Source organism: Chrysochloris asiatica, unplaced genomic scaffold (assembly GCF_000296735.1).
Source record: "Chrysochloris asiatica unplaced genomic scaffold, ChrAsi1.0 scaffold00023, whole genome shotgun sequence".
NCBI lineage: Eukaryota > Metazoa > Chordata > Mammalia > Afrosoricida > Chrysochloridae > Chrysochloris > Chrysochloris asiatica.
Window position 1 is genome coordinate 17,651,032 of NW_006408541.1, and position 16,936 is coordinate 17,667,967.

The following is a 16,936-nucleotide window of genomic DNA, read 5'->3' on the forward strand; positions in this document are numbered from 1 at the left end:
GCCCCGCCCAGCGCCGTGTAGAGTATCTGCATCCCGTGAACCCGATGTCGTCCTCTCAGGCTCCGGAGGACAGGCAGGGTGACGACGATACTCCCGGGGACCTCCGCAGCGTCCTGGTTACCAGCGTGCTCAACCTTGAGCCGCTGGACGAGGATCTCTTCAGGTAGCCGGCCGCACTTGGTCTGTGCCCCCCATTGGGACAAAGGTTCCTGACCTGAACTGCCGCCCACCGGTGCCCCCCAGCTCCAGAACGAGGATGGGCTCCGTGCGGTATGCAGGCACTACCGCGATCGAGAGAGGGCTTGTCAAGATTACCCTGGCTACCTCCCTCTCCCTCCGCGCCGGGACTGCGCAGCGCCATTCTTACCAGGTCCTTGCGATCTGGACAAATAAACTGAGTACCTGAGATAGGGCAGTTTGCCCTTAAGGGTTTCTTCCTGGGAAATCCAGTCCAAGAGCACACAGCTGATGGCGGTTTTTTGCATTTTTAGCATTGGTGAGCTCTGGTATCTCATTGCTTATCCGGCGGTCTGAAACCTGTTGCCCCCCGTCTTTTCCAGGGTCAGTTAAGCTCCTGGAGATGTAAGTGCTTCGGCCTCCAGAACTAGTTTCTTTGGGAACTTTGTCTTTAACCTCCCTCCACTTACCAAAAGGGGTCTTGGTGTGGTGCTATAGGATAATCACTGGACTGCTAACTGGAAGGTCCACTGTTCAAACCCACTACTTTCTCCTCAGAAACTTTGGACAGCATCGCTGAGTTGGAACTGACCCGGTGGCACTTACCACCACCACCAAAATCCCCAAACGCATTATTGCCTTAGAGTGATTCTGACTCAGTGACTATGGGACAGAGCAGAATTGCCCCATAAGGCTTCCACAGTATTCTTTTATAGAAGCAGATTGTCATAGCTTTCGTCCTTAGAGTCATAGACCTTTTGATTGGCATCCAAGTGCTTTAACCACTGCATCATTGGGTTTCACCCCCCACTTAACGATATGCAGAAAGCTTCTTGGAGGGTTATTTGCAGTACATCGCTATGGAAAATATTAAAACTGGAGCTGGGCAGCCTTCACTTGGCTCACAGGCCAGTTAAGTTTCTTCACTTGTGGGGACCCAGCTTCCTCCATCTCTGAAAGAATGGGGCTGTTGTGATTGAGAAATACAGGGGGCGGTCTCTACCTGCTTAGTTCTTAGGGTTCATCTGGGTCTACCCAAGGCCTTGAGAGGTTTCTGCCTTACTCTGAGTATGAGGAGAAGAAACACTAGACTTGGAATCCAAAGAGCCTGCTGAGGGCCAGGATTTGCAATGTTTAAGCCTTGTGACCTTTCTTGAGTCACTTGACCCATTTTTTAGTGTAAGATAAGTGGGTTGTTATCCTTACTCCACAGCAGGACTTTGAGTAATAAATGAAGACCATGACGTTGCAGAGTGATATGAAAGGATATTCATCTTAAGGTTTCTCAGAGGGATCTTTGACCCCAGTCAGACTCGTTGGTAGCATAGTGGGTTATGTATTGGGCTGCTACCCACAAGGTCAGCAGTTTGAATCCACCAGCGGCTCCGTGGGAGAAAGATGAGGTGTAAAGATTTACAGTCTTGGAAACCCTATACAGGGTTGTTCTGGGTTGGAACCGACTTCATGGCACATTACCACCACCACTATCACCAGAGGCTTGTTGAAAGCCCTAAGATTCAGCTCCCCATCCAAGTCTCTCCCACTTTCCCTCTCTTCCCACAGAGGAAGGCATTACTGGGTACCCACCACCCAGCGTCTCTTTGGGGGTCAGATCGTGGGGCAGGCCCTGGTGGCTGCAGCCAAGTCTGTGAGTGAAGACATCCATGTACACTCCTTGCACTGCTACTTTGTCCGGGCAGGTAAACTACCCCTCCCTGCCCCCATGCAGCCCTGGGGCCCCAGAAGCCATTTCCTCCTGGCTGTGGGGGGCTGTTGAGGTTAAAGGGGGAGAGAAGAAGTGGGGCATAGGAGTTATTTCCTTTGGGCTTTGGCATACTGACTGAGGGGGAGAAGGAGAGAGAGAGAGAAGAGAAGACCGGAGACAGGATTCCAGGCTCCAGGAAGCTAAGAGAAGAACAAGGCCTGGAGCCATCCAAGAACCTTGGACTTGGCACATGTTGAGACTCGCTGTTACCTTGTTCCCCTGCCCTAATGACACACGCTTCTTGCTTACTTACTCCTTATTATTGCAAGCACTGTGCTAGATCTCTGATCCGCTGTAACCTCTACCAGGGGCTTGGGGGTACGCAGGCCTGGCTTGGAGAAAAGAGCACCCGCTGGGGGGAGCAGGAGGCTTTTAATGGGACGGTGTCTGTAGTTGCCTGTAGTTCGGCCATCAGATAAAGAAGCCTGGGCAATCTTAAAAGCCATGCTCTCTTTTTTAGAAGCAGAAACATAAACACTTGTTTTCCCTCTTAGGGCCTGTGTCCCCAATTTTAGAGTGAGTGCCTTCTTCAGAGTCAGATCAGCTGGGGAAGATTTTGTTTACGTTTACTTTCTATGATTTGTAACACAATAGGTTTTTCTTTCATTTGACAAAAACTAGTTCAAATAATAAATATTACTGTGTCTCCCACTCCCCATTCCTTTATTGCCTGTACCCCCCAACCATCAATGCTATAAAGTATTTGGCTATTTAGCAGTCCAGTTCTTACCTTTGTGCTGTTGTATTGTTGTTAGGTGCCTTCACGTCCCTTCTAACTCAGTGGTTCTGTGGACAACAGAATAAAACACTACCTGGTCCTTTGCCATTCTCACAGTTGTTTTGTTTAAGCCCAAATACATGTTTGCAGCTCTTACTTCTCATTTTGAGTTAGGATTCCTGAGCACATAAGGTCTCAAAGGCTTTGCTCCATCCACGTTATTCAAGTCAGCTCTACTTTGAGGAGGCAGCTTCTCTCTAGTCGTATTTGGTGTGCCTTGAAACCTGAAGGGTTATCTTCTAGCACTGTATCAGACTGTTCCACTGCTATTCGTAAGGTTTTCAGTGGCTAACCTTTCAGGAGGGCTTGGCCCCTTCCTTCCTCCTAGTCTATCTTGGTCAGAGGAAACCCAGCCCACCGCCATTGAGTGAAACCCAACATAGGGTTTCTGAGACTGTAAATCTTTACAGATGCAGACAGCCTCATCTGTCTCCCTAGGAGCAGCTGGTGGGTTTGAACCGCTGACCTTTCAGTTAGCAGTCCAACATTTAACAACAGTACCACCAGGCCTCCTTGTTTTAGTCTGGAAACTCTGCTGAAACCTGCCCACCACGGGTGACTGTGCTGGTATTTGAAATAGCAGTAGCGTAGCTTCCGGCATCACAGCAACATGCAAGCCCCCACTGTGTGACATGCAAGCCCCCACAGACTGACAGATGAGTGGTAGAGCATGTATTCATTCTTCTTGAGACTAATTGTGCACTTTGTCTCTTCAGTTTGGTGATTAATTCAGAGCTGGTGACCTTTTGACGTAATCGTCCGAGCTTAGTGAGAGAGCTGGCTGTTTGGTTTTCGCTTGTGGAATAGGGTGGATTACTTGAGACCTCAGTTGGCTTCTTCATACTGTGATGAAAGAATTTGAAGTCTTTGCAGGTCAAGCATGTAGTGCAGTGCATGGCACAGCTCAGGTTTTCCATAAATGATCATCATTACGGGAATCATTCATCTTTTCACGGCACAGAATACAGCTGGAGACGTGCTCTGGCTTAGTTTTCCTAAGTAAACATAAGGGTGGGCATTCTAGCCACCATTCCAAGGCTGAGGAAACGGGGGCCTGAAGAGGGTTGTAACCAGCTCCCACAACTGTTCAAAGAGGCAGAGTCATGAGTTGAACCTAGATTGTACGCCTCTTCTCCTTGTACACTTCTCTTTTTATTCATGAAGAGAATTCCAAACCAGTGAACAACTGCCAGGGTGCCGGCCCAGGCTCTGCGGGAAGGATCCTCTTCCTTGCTACTATTTCAAAATGAAACTCCAAGTATTTGCTAATTAATCTCCACTTATTTGTCCCCTGCCTCCACCAATTGAAATGTTTCAACAAACTGATACTGAGCTGAAGTACTCACTTGTCTATGCCAAGAAATTTGGAAGACAGCTGCCTGGCCAACCAACTGATAGAGATTCATCCCCGCCCCCCCCCCCCAAAAAAAAAAGACCCTACAGAATACAGAAGATTATCAAGCAATATCAAGGAGCTCTGGTAGCGTAGTGGTTACGAATCGGGCTGCGAACCTTAAGGTCAGCGGTTCGAAACTACCAGCCGCTCTGCGGGAGAAAGATGAGGCTTTCTACTCCCGTAAAGATTTACACCCTCGGAAACCCTGTACAGGGTCGCTATGGGTCGGACCCGACTCGATGGCACTTAACAACAACAACAACATCATTGCTATCACATAAAAGTAAAAAGTAGAATTTTACCAAGGTACAAATTTTGCAGCAGTCCATCAACAAGGGGCTGCCAGAAATTCAAGCTGGATTCGGACGAGGATGTGGAATGAGGGATATTATTGCTGACGTCAAATGAATCTTGGCTGGAAGCAGAGAATACCAGAAAGATGTTTACTTGTGTTTTATTAACTATACAAAGGCATTCGACTGTGTGGATCATAACAGACTATGGATAACATTTCAAAGAATGGGAATTCCAGAACACTGAATTGTGCTCAGGTGGAACCTGTACATAGACCAAGAGGCAGTCATTCAAACAGAACAAGGGGACACTGCGTGTTCTTTTCTCCCATAATGCCCCTTCCTCTTTCCATTGAAAATCAGGAAAGGTATGTGTCAGGGTTGGAGCCTTTCACCACCCTTACTCAGCCTGTATGCTGAGCAAACAATCTGAGAAGCTCGACTATATGAAAAAGAACATATAGGCATCAGGATTGGAGGGAAGACTCATTAATAACCTGCAGTATGTAGATGACATGCCTTTGCTTACTGGAAGCAAAGAGTAACTTGCTGGGGAAGCTCAAAGACTACAGTCTTTAGTATGGAGTCCACCTTAATGTAAAGAAAACAAAAATCCTTACAAATGGACCAATAAGCAACATCATGATAAATGGAGGAAAGGATTGTCAGGGATTTCACTTTACTTGGACCCACAATCAATGCTCATGAGAGCAGCAGTCAAGAAATCAAATGATGTATTACATTAGGCAAATCGGCTGCAAAAGACCTCTTGTGTTAAAGAACAAAGAAGTCACCTTAAGGACTAGCGGTGTGTCGTGGAGTTGGTTCCGACTCAGTGACCCTGTATAGGGTTTCCAAGACTGTAAATCTTTATGGGAGCAGAAAACCTCATGTTTCTCCTGCAGAACCACTGGTAGTTTTGAACTGCTGTCTGTGAGATTAGCAGCCTGACTCATAGCCACTACACCACTACTTTAAGGACTAAGGTGTGCCTTTTCCTGGGATACCTTACCCTGCCATGGTATTTTCAACAGCTTTACATGTATGTGAAAGCTGGACAGTGAATAAGGAAGACCAAAGAAGAATGGATGCATTTGAGTTACGGTGTTGGTGAAGAATATTGAAAGTTCCGTGCACTGTCAGAAGAGCAAACAAATTGATCTTGGTAGAAGTACAGCCAGAAAGCTCTTAACAGTTGAGGATAGTGAGACTTTGTCTCAAGTCCTTTGGACACACCGTCGGAAGACCAGTTTCTGGAGAAGGACATCATGCTTGGAAAAGTGGAGGGTCAATGAAGAGAAAGACCCCTAATGAGATGGATTGACACACGGACAGCAGCAATGGACTTAAATGTAACAGCAATTGTGAAGATGGCGCCAGACCCGGCAGTGGGTTGCTATGAGTCGGAACTGCCCCAACGGCCCCTAACAACAACTTCCTGGAAAGGCTGCAAGACAGCTAAGCTCATTGATAGCTAACAAAATAAATGTTTAAGGACAGCAGGCTAGTGGTAACAGGGAGCTTGGAAGATACGATTTTATCCTCAAACTGGGCTAAGGTGTATTGTTACAGTTTATTACAAAATTTAGTGAGCAGCTCTCCGGCAGCGTGGCTAAAAGGGCAGCTCTCGTTAGTTTGTGATGTGACTCCATACCACATACCCCAAATATAACCAGTGAGGAAGTTTCAGATTATATATGTATAGACGTAAAATTTATACATCTCTCTATACATACAGGAGTCTTGGTGTGGCACTGTGGGTTAATGCGCCAGACTGCAAAGCCATTTGAACTGCAAAGTCAGCGGTTCAAACACACTAGCAGCTCCTCAGAAACCCTATACGCGGTCACTATGGGTCAGGACTGACTCGACGGTACTTAACAACAACTCTATAAATAATTTAGATTGGCAGTTCAAATCCACCAGCCACTTCTCAGAAGCGCTACACAGCGTTGGTGCTATACATGGGGACCTACTTGACGGCACTTAACCTATATATTTATATGAGATGGTGGCAGGGAGGGAGCCCCTTGCATTATGCATGATTGATTCTAAAAGCCCACAGTTGTTTTTAAGTGCTGTTGAGTTGATTCCGACCCATAGTGACCCTGTATAGGGTTTCCGAGAAGCGGCTGGTGGGTTCAGACTGACCTTGTGGTCCAGCACATTATCCTGCAGTACCACACAGCAGAACTCCAAAAGCCCAGGGTAGAATGTTATAATATTTTAAAGTGGTTGTGGGTTTTGTTCTGGAAAACAAAGAGAAGGTAGTATGGGAATGTCACACACTACTTAGACTTGAGCTTGGAGACCCTAGAACAGGAGTCAGCACCGTTTGTTCTCTTGCGACAACTTTAGGCGTTGTGGGTCTCTAGTAGTCCTAGTGTGGCGCTGTGGGGTGAGGCACTGCACTGCAAAGTCAGCTGAACTGCAGGGTTGGTGGTTCAAACTCATTAGCTGCTCCTTAGAAACCTTATACAGGGCCGCTATGGGTTAGAATCGACTTGGCAGGACTTCACAACATTTTGACTACTCAACTCTGCTGTGTAGCGCATGAACACTGCCACAGACAAATCTCAAACAAATGATTCCAGCCATGTTCCAAAGAAACTAGTCACCAAAACAGGTGGCAGGCTAGATTTGACCCACAGGCCCTAGTTTGCTGACCTCTTGGTCTAAAGAAATGGTCTGGGTGCATGACGTGATCCCAGTGACAGACAGAGCGAGACAAGGGCTGAGAGGATTCATTGGATTTAGCCAACACTTAACAGAGCACTTACATGTGCCAGATATTGTTCTAAACACTTTGCAACTATGAAGTCATTGAATTCTCATAAATAAAAAATCCTGAGGACTGAGCACCACGAGGATCTCCATTTTACAGATGAGTGAACTGCTCAGAGTGGTTATGTGACTTACCCACGGTCACACAGCTGGTGAGTGGCAGAGCCAGGGTTGGAATACAGGAAACCTGGCCAGTACAAGCTTCCCGTGCCGGTGATGGGGGTGCTCCACCTGCTCCCAGGAAGGAACAAGTCGATGATCTGACTTGGTACTCTCTCTGTATCCCCAGCATTTAGGTAAGGTCACAGTAGCTACTGACCAGAGGAAGGAATGGCGGGTGAGTGACTGAGGTATCCATGTGGCCTTGGTGCTGATGATGGCCCATGGGGCTCCCCGTGTCCCTTGTTTGTGCTTCAGGGGACCCAAAGGTGCCAGTGCTGTACCAGGTGGAGCGGACACGAACCGGGGCAAGCTTCTCAGTGCGCTCTGTGAAGGCCGTGCAGCATGGCAAACCCATCTTCATCTGCCAGGCCTCCTTCCAGCGACTGCAGCCCAGCCCTGTGCAGCACCAGTTCACCATGCCCACCGTGCCCCCGCCTGAGGAGCTGCTTGACTGCGAGACCCTCATTGACCAGTACTTAAGGTGAGCGATCCCCCACGATCCAGCAGCTTAGGAGTTAATCGAAGTCCTGGCAGGCAGGGGTGTGGGTGCTCTAGGGCCCTGCTGCATAGCTGTGCCCATATCTGCTCTGGTTGGTCACTGCTTTTGCCTTCTGAACCAAAACCCGTTGAACTCAGAGTGACCTTGTAGGATGGAGGAAAACTGCTTCCTGGGGTTTCCAAGACTAATCTTGACGGAAGAGGTGGCTTTCTGCTCCCATGAAGATTAACAGCCTCGAAAACCGTATCCAGGGCGCTGAGTCAGAACTGACTCAGTGGCACACAATCACCACCACCACCAATCTTTATGGAAGCAGCCTGCCACATCTTTCTCCCTCAGAGCTGCTGGTGGACTTAAACCCTGGTTAGCAGCTGAATTCTTTAAGTACTGTATCCCCAGGGTTCCTTGCCTTTGTTTTACTGGGTGTTAACGATTTACCAGTATCGTGTGGTAAAAACGTTATTTCTCACTTGGATCCCCAGCCAATAAAGTTTGAAATGTGTTGGTACAGGAGGAAGAATGTGGGATCCAGGCCCAGAGTCTGTTAGTGATTTCCCACTGTGGCCGGGGCCAGCTCCTGGCTTTCTGGCCTTAGTTTCTGCCTCTGGAAAATGTGCTTGGTCACTTCTGCCCTGTCTACTTGACTGCTGAGTCACCCAGCAATTCCTATTTTTTGCTGCAGACAGGAGGCAGCAGGCTGGATGGCATGGTTGTGACTTTTCTCTATTTGCTAAGAGTTGGGGCAAGTTGCTTACTCTCTGACACTTTGCCCTCAGTTTTAAACTCCCTACCTCACAAGGCTGCTGTCCTATGGCTCAACTGAATTAATGAAAAGAGAATTAAAAACTCCGCTTCTCAGTTGTACTAGCCACATTTCGAGAGCTCAGGAGCCACAGGTACTAGTGGCGATCCAGTGGACAGGACAGATGTAGGACATTCCACCCCAGAAAGTTCTGTGGGGACAGCACTTGTGAGGGTCGGGCTGAGAATGGCCTCCCCCTGAGGAGCACCAGGGTGGTGGCTACTGGAGTGAGGGGCCTCCTCGGAAATGGCCCCACCTTCTGGGGATGAGTGTTCTCAACAGCTTGGTCAAGTGGAGTGGCTAGTGCCTTGAATGTGGCTAGTAGGAACGATGGAAGCAGACTGCTAGGCGCCTGGCTGTCCTCTCCAACCTCCTGAGCAGTCTCCTTGGCCTCCCTGTGCATTATTTCATTGGTCAAACAGGGAGGTGGACAGTGTCTAGTTCACAAAATTCTGGGAGGGATGAGTTAATGGTGAGAACCTAAAATAGTGTCCCTCAAGAGCGCGTCTCACCGCAATGGTGTGTCGTCATCTCTCGCCATGTCTATCTGTTATGAGCTCGGCTCCTAGGATCCAGTTTGCAGATTAGTAAATAAGCACAGTGAGATTACCAACTTGTACGAGGCCGCATGGCTCACAAGTGGCCAAGAAGGGATCAATTGATTATGCCTACCACAAGTGGAGGGGAGCTTTGGGGACAAGGAGGGCTTAGATGAGAGGCTGCCCTCTCCTGGCATCTCCCCTTCCCTTTGTCTTCAGGGACCCTAGCATCCACAAAATGTATCGAGTGGGACTGAACCGAATTGCTGCCCGGGAGGTGCCCATTGAGATCAAGGTCATAAACCCACCCACCCTGAGCCAGCTGCAGCACCTGGAGCCCAAACAGATGTTCTGGGTGCGAGCTCGGGGCTATATTGGTAAGAGGACCCCCTGAACTGGACAGTGACACTTTCTGGGGTTTCGGCCTGCAGCTCATTGCCCTGTCTGACTTGGTGCGTTTCCTTCTCTGTGGGATGGGGAAGCTGGCCTAGTTTCTCACCAGGGTTCTGTCCATTCCTTGCATGGGGAGAATGGGGAGGCGTCAACAATCCCAATGCAGGGCCCTTTCTGGGGAAGGCAGGGCACCTCGCTGAGGCTCTCCAGGTCTGCTGCTAACTGTAAGGTGCCTTTGTGCTAACTGGAACAAGGGCACTCCTTCTGGGGCCCAGGTGGGAGACTGGTGAGTGGAGACTGCATTTTAGTGCCCCCTCCCCAGCCTCTGCCCTTGAGCACACAAGTGTCTGTCCAGTTGTACCCAGGGCGCAAGGCTGACGGTCTGGCCGGGACCTGTTTCAGGAGAGGGCGACATGAAGATGCACTGCTGCGTGGCCGCCTACATCTCTGACTATGCCTTCCTGGGCACAGCCCTGCTGCCCCACCAGTGGCAGCACAATGTGCGCTTCATGGTCTCCTTGGACCACTCCATGTGGTTCCACGCCCCCTTCCGAGCCGACCACTGGATGCTCTACGAGTGTGAGAGCCCCTGGGCTGGTGAGTGTCCGGCAAGGAGCCTGGCTTCTCCGCTCATGCTGTGTGCTTCCCCTGCCCGCAACCCCGCCCTGTCCCCGCTTTGGCATCCTTCAAAATGACCGTGAGGCTCAAGGATGGGACACCTTCTCAGCTCTTTTCTCTAACATGCTGGGAGGGTGGGTCAAGGGGGTATGATTCAGAGACCCAGTTCTAGTCCCAGAATCCCTCCAGAGTCTCTGTGTGATTGCAGGTAAGTCTCTTTGCCTCTTTGAACCTGTTTCCCCATCTGAGCCACTGAGCAGTAAGAGGTCATCAGCCAGTCACATACTCAGGAGCGAACTTTCTAAGAGCAGACCTTTGGATTTCACCTCCTGGTTCTGACTTGGATCAGGTCCAGAAAGCTGCATTTTTCAAAAGCTCCCTTAAGTGATTTTGCTGATTAACCTGGTTAGGGGTTAGGGACTCAGCAGTCCCTAAGGGCTTCACTACTTGGACTGTCCTTTTTGGAAGAATAACCCTGACTCCTTCACCAATGTCTAGTCCCAGAACCCTGGCTTCCTTTCCAGGGAGGCGCACTTCAGAGAAAAGCCTTGCCGTGTAAAACAGAGACAAAACTTAAGAGACTCTTTTTGCTCAGGAAAGAGCTGTGGGAGTGGTGAGGTCCTTTTGTGGGGAATAGGGAAGATGTTCTCAAACATCAAGAACATCAAAGTTCGAGTAAACAGCCTGAGTCAGGACACATGGGTTCAGGTTTGGCCCTGGTTCTCAAACTCCAGGGACTTTGTCATTGCTAGCTTCACTTAGCTCTTGTGAGAACCAAGTGAGCTAAGCTGTATGTAAAAGAGGCCAGCAGTTTTCTTCAAAAGCATCCAACTCCACAGCACCCAACGGCTCCAGGCCAGGAAGTTCATGGTCCTCCCCTTCCCTGTGATGATGGGGGCTTTCATGACCAGCCTGGAGGACTGATGGACTACCTAACACTAGTGGTCAAATTTGGCCCTGAACAGGTTTGACCCATAGGCAGGTGGATCCACTTGGCCAAGCCTCTGAGTGCTTATTCTCTGCACCCGTCCCTCCTTGACCATTTTTGAGGAAGCCAGCAGTTAAGTGAAAGGTCAATTTGGGTTCCCCTGGGAGGACCAGTCACCCCAGTGACAGACCAGAACAGGCTCATAAAGGGATTGGTGCGTTTGCAGGGGCTGGCCTTGCCCGGGGCTGAGTGCTTTACCAGACACATGCTTGCCAGAGAAGACCATTCTCACTTGTCCCCTCTCCCACAGGTGGCTCCCGAGGGCTGGTACACGGGCGGCTGTGGCGGCAGGATGGAGTCCTGGCTGTGTCCTGTGCACAGGAGGGGGTGATCCGAGTGAAGCCCCAGGTCTCCGAGAGCAAGCTCTAGCCAGAGGTACCAGCTTGGCCTGGGGCTTCCAGACTTCCCTTCCACCGCTACTCCTGAAGCAAGCTATAGAAGAGGGCTGGGCCTTCCACTGCACACACCAATAAAGAGACCAGTACCACTGGAGCAGCTGGCCTTTACTTTCCCTGGGCCAGAACAGCAATCCTCCCTCCACCCTCACTTTTAGGACCCTGAGTCCTTGGGAAAGGGGGCACAGCCTCTAGTTGTTCATAAGCTGGAGAGAGGCTGCCCTTCTTCCCTGCATCACCCGGAGCACCTCCAGCCAGAACCGGTTCTGAGCCCAGCGGGACAGAAGAGGCAAAATTCCTTAGTCTCTTATAAATTCTTTTTGTGGCACGTCTAGGGGCTCCCAGCACCCCCAGTTGTGGCCATGTCATCAGCCTCCCAGTTGTGGCCATGTCATCAGCCCCCTCACCCCCTAATCCTGGGCAACCCCTCCCCACAGTGACCTCCACCAGGGTTACTCGAGCACTTCCTTGATGAGCAACTCTTTGAGACTGGGGGGTGGTGTGGGGGTAAGGCCTGCCTCCTGCAGGGCCTGGAGCCGGGCCTCTGATTGGCGTTTGTCCAGGCCCAGGCGCCAAGAGAGCCGGACATGGGCCTCCAGGAAGGGTGCCAGTAAAGGATGGGGGCTCTTGTCCTCCAGCAGCTGCAGGGCCCTCTCGCAGCAGGCCCGGGCCTCCCTGGGATCTTCCAGCTCCTGGTGGCACACAGCCAGCCCAGCCAGAGTCAGCAGGGGGCGGTCTGGGCCTGAGGGGGTGCCCAGCTGGGTCTGCAGCTGCCAGGCATTGGCCCAGAGTGCCAGAGCCTCCCGGTAGAGACCAGTGCAGGTAAAGCTTTGTGCCCGCCGCAGCTCGGGCAGCAAGAAGAAGTCCTGCAGGTCCCGGGCGTGGCGTAGCTGGGGTACAGCCTGCAGGTGGCCCAGAAACTGTTCGAAAGCCCGGCTACGGCGGGCGATGGTCTCTGCAGTGAAGTTCCGGCGCAGGCGCTTCCGAGGAAAGGATATGGCAGCCATGGGGCCCCGGAACTGCCGCTGCAGGCTTCGGTGGAGCTTTGCAAAGTCTGAGTAACGGCGGGAGATCTGGGCCGGCTGGCAATCTGAAGGCCCTGGCCCCATCACGACGACGGTGTAGAGCTGCAGGGGGCAGGATATCAGGGCAGGTGCAAGAGGTGCAAGGTGTCCATGGGCCCCTTCCCTCCCTGCCCATCACCCACAGGACTGGACCCAGGAAGGTGGGGGCTGTGGTTAGGAAAGCCCACCCATCTTACCTGAGGCTGGACTGAAAGGACCCAGGCCCATGGCAGCAGAGAGAGAAAGATAGAAAGGGGCTTCAGTGCCTGCAGCTGTTGCCCCCTTTTGCCCCTTCCAGGGAGCCCCACTAAAGAGCCCTGGTGATGCAGTGGGTTAGGCACTGGACTGCTCACCCAAAAGTCATTAGTCTGAACCCACTAATCGCTCCCCGAAAGAAAGATGAGGCAATTTGCTTCTGTAATGATGACAGCCTCGGAGCAGTTCTATTCTGTCCTATGGAGTCAGAACCGACTTGATGACAGTTTCTGACATCCGGCTACCACTACCTCTTCTGACAGCTCCTCTGAAACCCAAGCTGATCTCCCAGGTTGCTGAGGCAGCTTGGAGCTCTGTTCCACCCAGGCCAGGTTATTTCAAACCAGAACCAGAGGGCATCTGACAGCACTGTGTAGTGGACACTGGTCTAGGGCTCAGGTTCCAAATGTCAGGTCAGTTTCTACGTCACTGTATAACCCTCACTGTATAACCACTGTATATCCTCCTAGAGGGCTGAGCCGTAAGTGCTGCCCAGGTCAGTGTTACCTTCATGAGTACAAGGGTTGTTGTTGGGAAGTGCCGTAGAATAGCAACCCTGTATACGGTTTCCGAGGAGCAGCACATACAAGGGTGGTACTTGGTTTTTACTCTGGTACCAGAGTAAACAACAGTGACTCAGGAGAGGAGGTGTTTTGCTCTTAATTCTCACTCCATCTTTCTGACTATAAATTGAGAAGCGCTCAGCTTGGTGCCTTTTTAAAAAAACAAAACACAACAAAAAAAACACTCCAACACTCCTATCTCCAATTTTAGAAAAGAGCCCAAGAGCGAATCGCAGACTGGGGGTCCTCTCCAGTCAACAGCAGTATTTAATGATACTGCCTTTTGATGGCTAGCTTCTATTTATGGCAAGTGAGGTTTTTCCACTCACAGTACAGCTGTAAAGTTGACTTTTAAAATAAATTTATTTAAGGAAAAAAAAAAGTTCATTTGAAGAAAATATTAAGCAAATCATGGTAGCAAGGGATATCCATGTAGGACAAGAACTGGGAGATCATTCTGGAGTGACTGAGACTTGGAAAGACTCAGGCTTGCTCTGCGGCACACCTGGTATTCAAACCCAGGTAGATGAGATTCCAAAGCCGAGGCTTTTAGTCCCCACAACTTAGCAGGGTAGCAGGGGTCACCACTGGACAAAGGAGGAGACTTGCTTCCCCAGACATGGGTTATGGCATACTCAGCTACCTGTCCTATCCTGTCATTCTCCCCCCAATTCAAGTCAACCCCATTCCTCTCTGCTAATGGGCTGGCCCTTCCCATGCAGGATCCTTCATCAACCCACTTAGGACCTGAGCATCAGTCAACCCCTGCCCAAACGAGGCATGTTCCAGGGCTGTGGCTCTGTTTACTGACAGCAGCAGAGAAGAGGGGAAAGACCCAGATTTGGGACAGGGCTCCAGGCTCCCTGCTTGCTGAGTCAGAGGAGGAGCTGGAGGGAGTGAAGAAGGACGTGAGAGGTAGGGCAATGCCACCCACCAGGCCTGGCCAGGTCAGGCTGGGTTTCAGTGCTGGCAGGGAGCATGACCTGGCCGACCTCATTCTCCTCAGCAAAGAAGACAGACTCCCCGGCTTCTCCTCCATGTTCCTCTTCTCCCAGCCTCCTACAGGTCCCCTAGAGACGTCTAGACAAGACTATACTGCCAGGGTGGGAGCTTACGAAGTAATTCAATTAGGTTGGAAGGAGACCACAGCAGGCTCTAGATGCCAGTCAGTTTCAACCCAAAGTAAAATAAAACCCAAACCCACTGCTGTTGAGTTGGTGCTCACTCATAGCAACTCTACAGGACAGAGAACTGCCTTATAGGGTTTCTAAGGCTGTAACCTTTATGGAAGCAGATTGCTTTCTCCCATGGCTGCTGAGTTTGAACAGTCACCCTCTCAGCAGCCAACTGCTTAACCACTGTGCCACCAGGGCTCCTTATGTTGTTAAGTGCTGTTGAGTCGGTTCCGACTCGTACGAACCCTGCATAGACTTTCCAAGGAGCGGCTGATGGATTTCAATGGCCGACCTTGTGATTAGCACAGCATCTCACCAGGACTACTGTTTTACTGAGTAGTAACCTGGGGGGGGGGGGGTGGCACAACGCTCAGCACAGTCTTTCATTCCTGCATCAGTCCTCTGAGACAGATAGAATTGCCATTATCCCCACTGCCCAGATGAACACAGGTTATCAAGGTCCAGCACCTGAATTGATCTGGGAACAAGTTAGTGGAATTTGAATCAGGCTTGCTCTGGCTCCAAAATCCACTTCCTTAATCATTACTACTAACACACGCAACTCAAGTTGCAAGTCTAACCACATAAAGTTCTTTCCCCTGTATCTTGCTACAATTTGCAAAACCCTTTCAAATGAATCAGTTCTCTTGAGTCCCCAAACCAGACAAGGAGACAAATTTATTCTCCCCACTTTAGTCAGCCTCAGAAATTCGAAGTCATTTGAGGACCTGCTCAAGTTACATATAGCCCCTTACTGGTCTGAGTTTCCCCATCTGTAAAACAGGGCAGCTAGTTCTAACTGCATCGCCAGATCCCCATCCTGCTTCCAGCCAAGTTAGAACCTCTCCTGTCTTATAGCTACACCAACCTTCTGGATTCACAGTCCAGTACTTGGATCCTCACTCACCACATACTTGGAGGGTGGATCCTTAACCACGTTGGCGCTGGTCACCTCGAAAAGCAGCCGCTGGGGCACGAGGGTGTTCCGGGATTTCTTCCAGAAATCCTGCAGCTGCCGGGTCAGGAGCTGACCACCCCGAGGCCCATCAGGCGGAGGACTCCTTTCTGTGGATGCACACAATATTAGTTACTTCACCATGTCATAGTGACCAGGAGTGATGTAACCACCATACCATGAAGCCAACCTGTGAGCAAGTTTTAGCTCCATTTTACAGAAATGGAAACTGAGAGCCAGTGAGGGGCCAGGTGCCAAACAGTGTCTGGAACATAACCCACTACTGTAGATTTCAAATCATAGTGACTCTGCATGGCAGGCTACAAATGCTCCTTAGGGTTTCCAAGGTTGTACATCTTATGCTAGAAGTCTGCCACACCTTTCTTTGTGGAGCTACTGGTGGGTTCGAACAGAGGAGTTTTCAATGAGCAGCCGAGTGTTTAATCATTTTGCCACCAGAGATCTTCAAGGGCGCTAAATAAACACTCCCTTCCCAAAGCATCGCTAACACATTTGCATCCCAAGCTCTATAAGCCCGCGCCAGTCTTGAGATGGGGTGAGTTTCCTTATTTGACGCATGAGAAACTTGGCTCAGAGAGGTGTTTTGACTCTCTCAAGGTCACACAGCGAAGAGATGTCTGGGGAACTTTTAGAAATGTCGGAGTTTTGGACCAACTCTGAGCGCCCCAGAGGCTCTTGAGAAAGCGCCTTGGATGGAGGAGGCCTGAGTCCCTGGTCCCGCCCCGTCCTTCCACTCGCCTGCGTCTTCTCCCGAAGCCCCGTCCCCGGGGGTAAGCAGGTCGGGGTCAACCTCCTCATCGTCCTCGTCATCCTCGTCGTCCGCACTGGTGAAACTGAGGGTGCCGCTGAGGCGCGAGGACAGGCCCTCGGCGTCGTCGTCCTCCAGCTCCGAGCTCTCCGGGAACTGCTCGGCCTCGGGCCCGGCCGCCACCTCCCCGGAGCCGTCGCCAGCCAGGACGTGCCGCAGCCGGTGCAGGAGTCGGGAGGCCATGGCACCCTAGGGGGAGTGCGCGGCGCTGGGTCCCCGCCCCGGAGCAGGACTGCCCCCCCCGCGCAACCCGCAGAGACTAGGGGACCAGCCCGGCCGGAGAGGGAGGAGCCTCGGAGGCCACGCCCCACCCGGGGTCCAGCGAGTCCCAGGACTTCAGCCCCACTGCCTGCTCCGGGACCCAACCGCTTACCCCGCGGTCTTCTTGAGCTCCCGGCCGCTCCCACGTCTCCCCACCCCCTCACGCACCTCTCCCTCTCGCGCTCCGCGGTGCACTCCGAATCGCGCCTACCCTGGGAGGGGGGGGGGTCCCCGTGCAGCCCCCA

The 16,936-nt window shown here is 51.2% G+C and overlaps 2 protein-coding genes across 2 annotated transcripts; one reads left to right on the forward strand and one right to left on the reverse strand.

Annotated features, from left to right (window-relative positions):
- Positions 1-42: 42 nt before the first annotated feature.
- ACOT8 (acyl-CoA thioesterase 8) lies at positions 43-11,686 on the forward strand. The gene is made up of 6 exons (XM_006839241.1): positions 43-163; positions 1,741-1,877; positions 7,611-7,836; positions 9,415-9,572; positions 9,991-10,185; positions 11,445-11,686. Exons 1-6 carry the CDS (start codon positions 45-47, stop codon positions 11,561-11,563), a joined length of 954 nt encoding a protein of 317 aa, XP_006839304.1. The 5' UTR covers positions 43-44; the 3' UTR covers positions 11,564-11,686.
- A 355-nt stretch (positions 11,687-12,041) lies between these two features.
- SNX21 (sorting nexin family member 21) lies at positions 12,042-16,615 on the reverse strand. Its single transcript, XM_006839242.1, has 3 exons — positions 16,361-16,615; positions 15,554-15,711; positions 12,042-12,716 (listed from the first exon to the last, which is right to left on the reverse strand). The coding sequence occupies exons 1-3, from the start codon at positions 16,611-16,613 to the stop codon at positions 12,042-12,044; spliced, it is 1,086 nt and encodes a 361-aa protein (XP_006839305.1). The 5' UTR covers positions 16,614-16,615.
- Between the last annotated feature and the right edge of the window lie 321 nt (positions 16,616-16,936).

Coding starts and splice junctions, on each gene's coding strand:
- ACOT8 (XM_006839241.1), top strand. CDS start 45: ATGTCGTCCTCTCAGGCTCCGGAGGACAGGCAGGGTGACGACGATACT. Junction 1,878..7,610: donor CTGCTACTTTGTCCGGGCAG/GTAAACTACCCC, acceptor TTTGTGCTTCAG/GGGACCCAAAGGTGCCAGTG. Junction 9,573..9,990: donor GCGAGCTCGGGGCTATATTG/GTAAGAGGACCC, acceptor GACCTGTTTCAG/GAGAGGGCGACATGAAGATG.
- SNX21 (XM_006839242.1), bottom strand. CDS start 16,613: ATGGCCTCCCGACTCCTGCACCGGCTGCGGCACGTCCTGGCTGGCGAC. Junction 15,712..16,360: donor GGCTTCGGGAGAAGACGCAG/GCGAGTGGAAGG, acceptor GTGCATCCACAG/AAAGGAGTCCTCCGCCTGAT. Junction 12,717..15,553: donor ATCCACCCTCCAAGTATGTG/GTGAGTGAGGAT, acceptor TGCCCCCTGCAG/CTCTACACCGTCGTCGTGAT.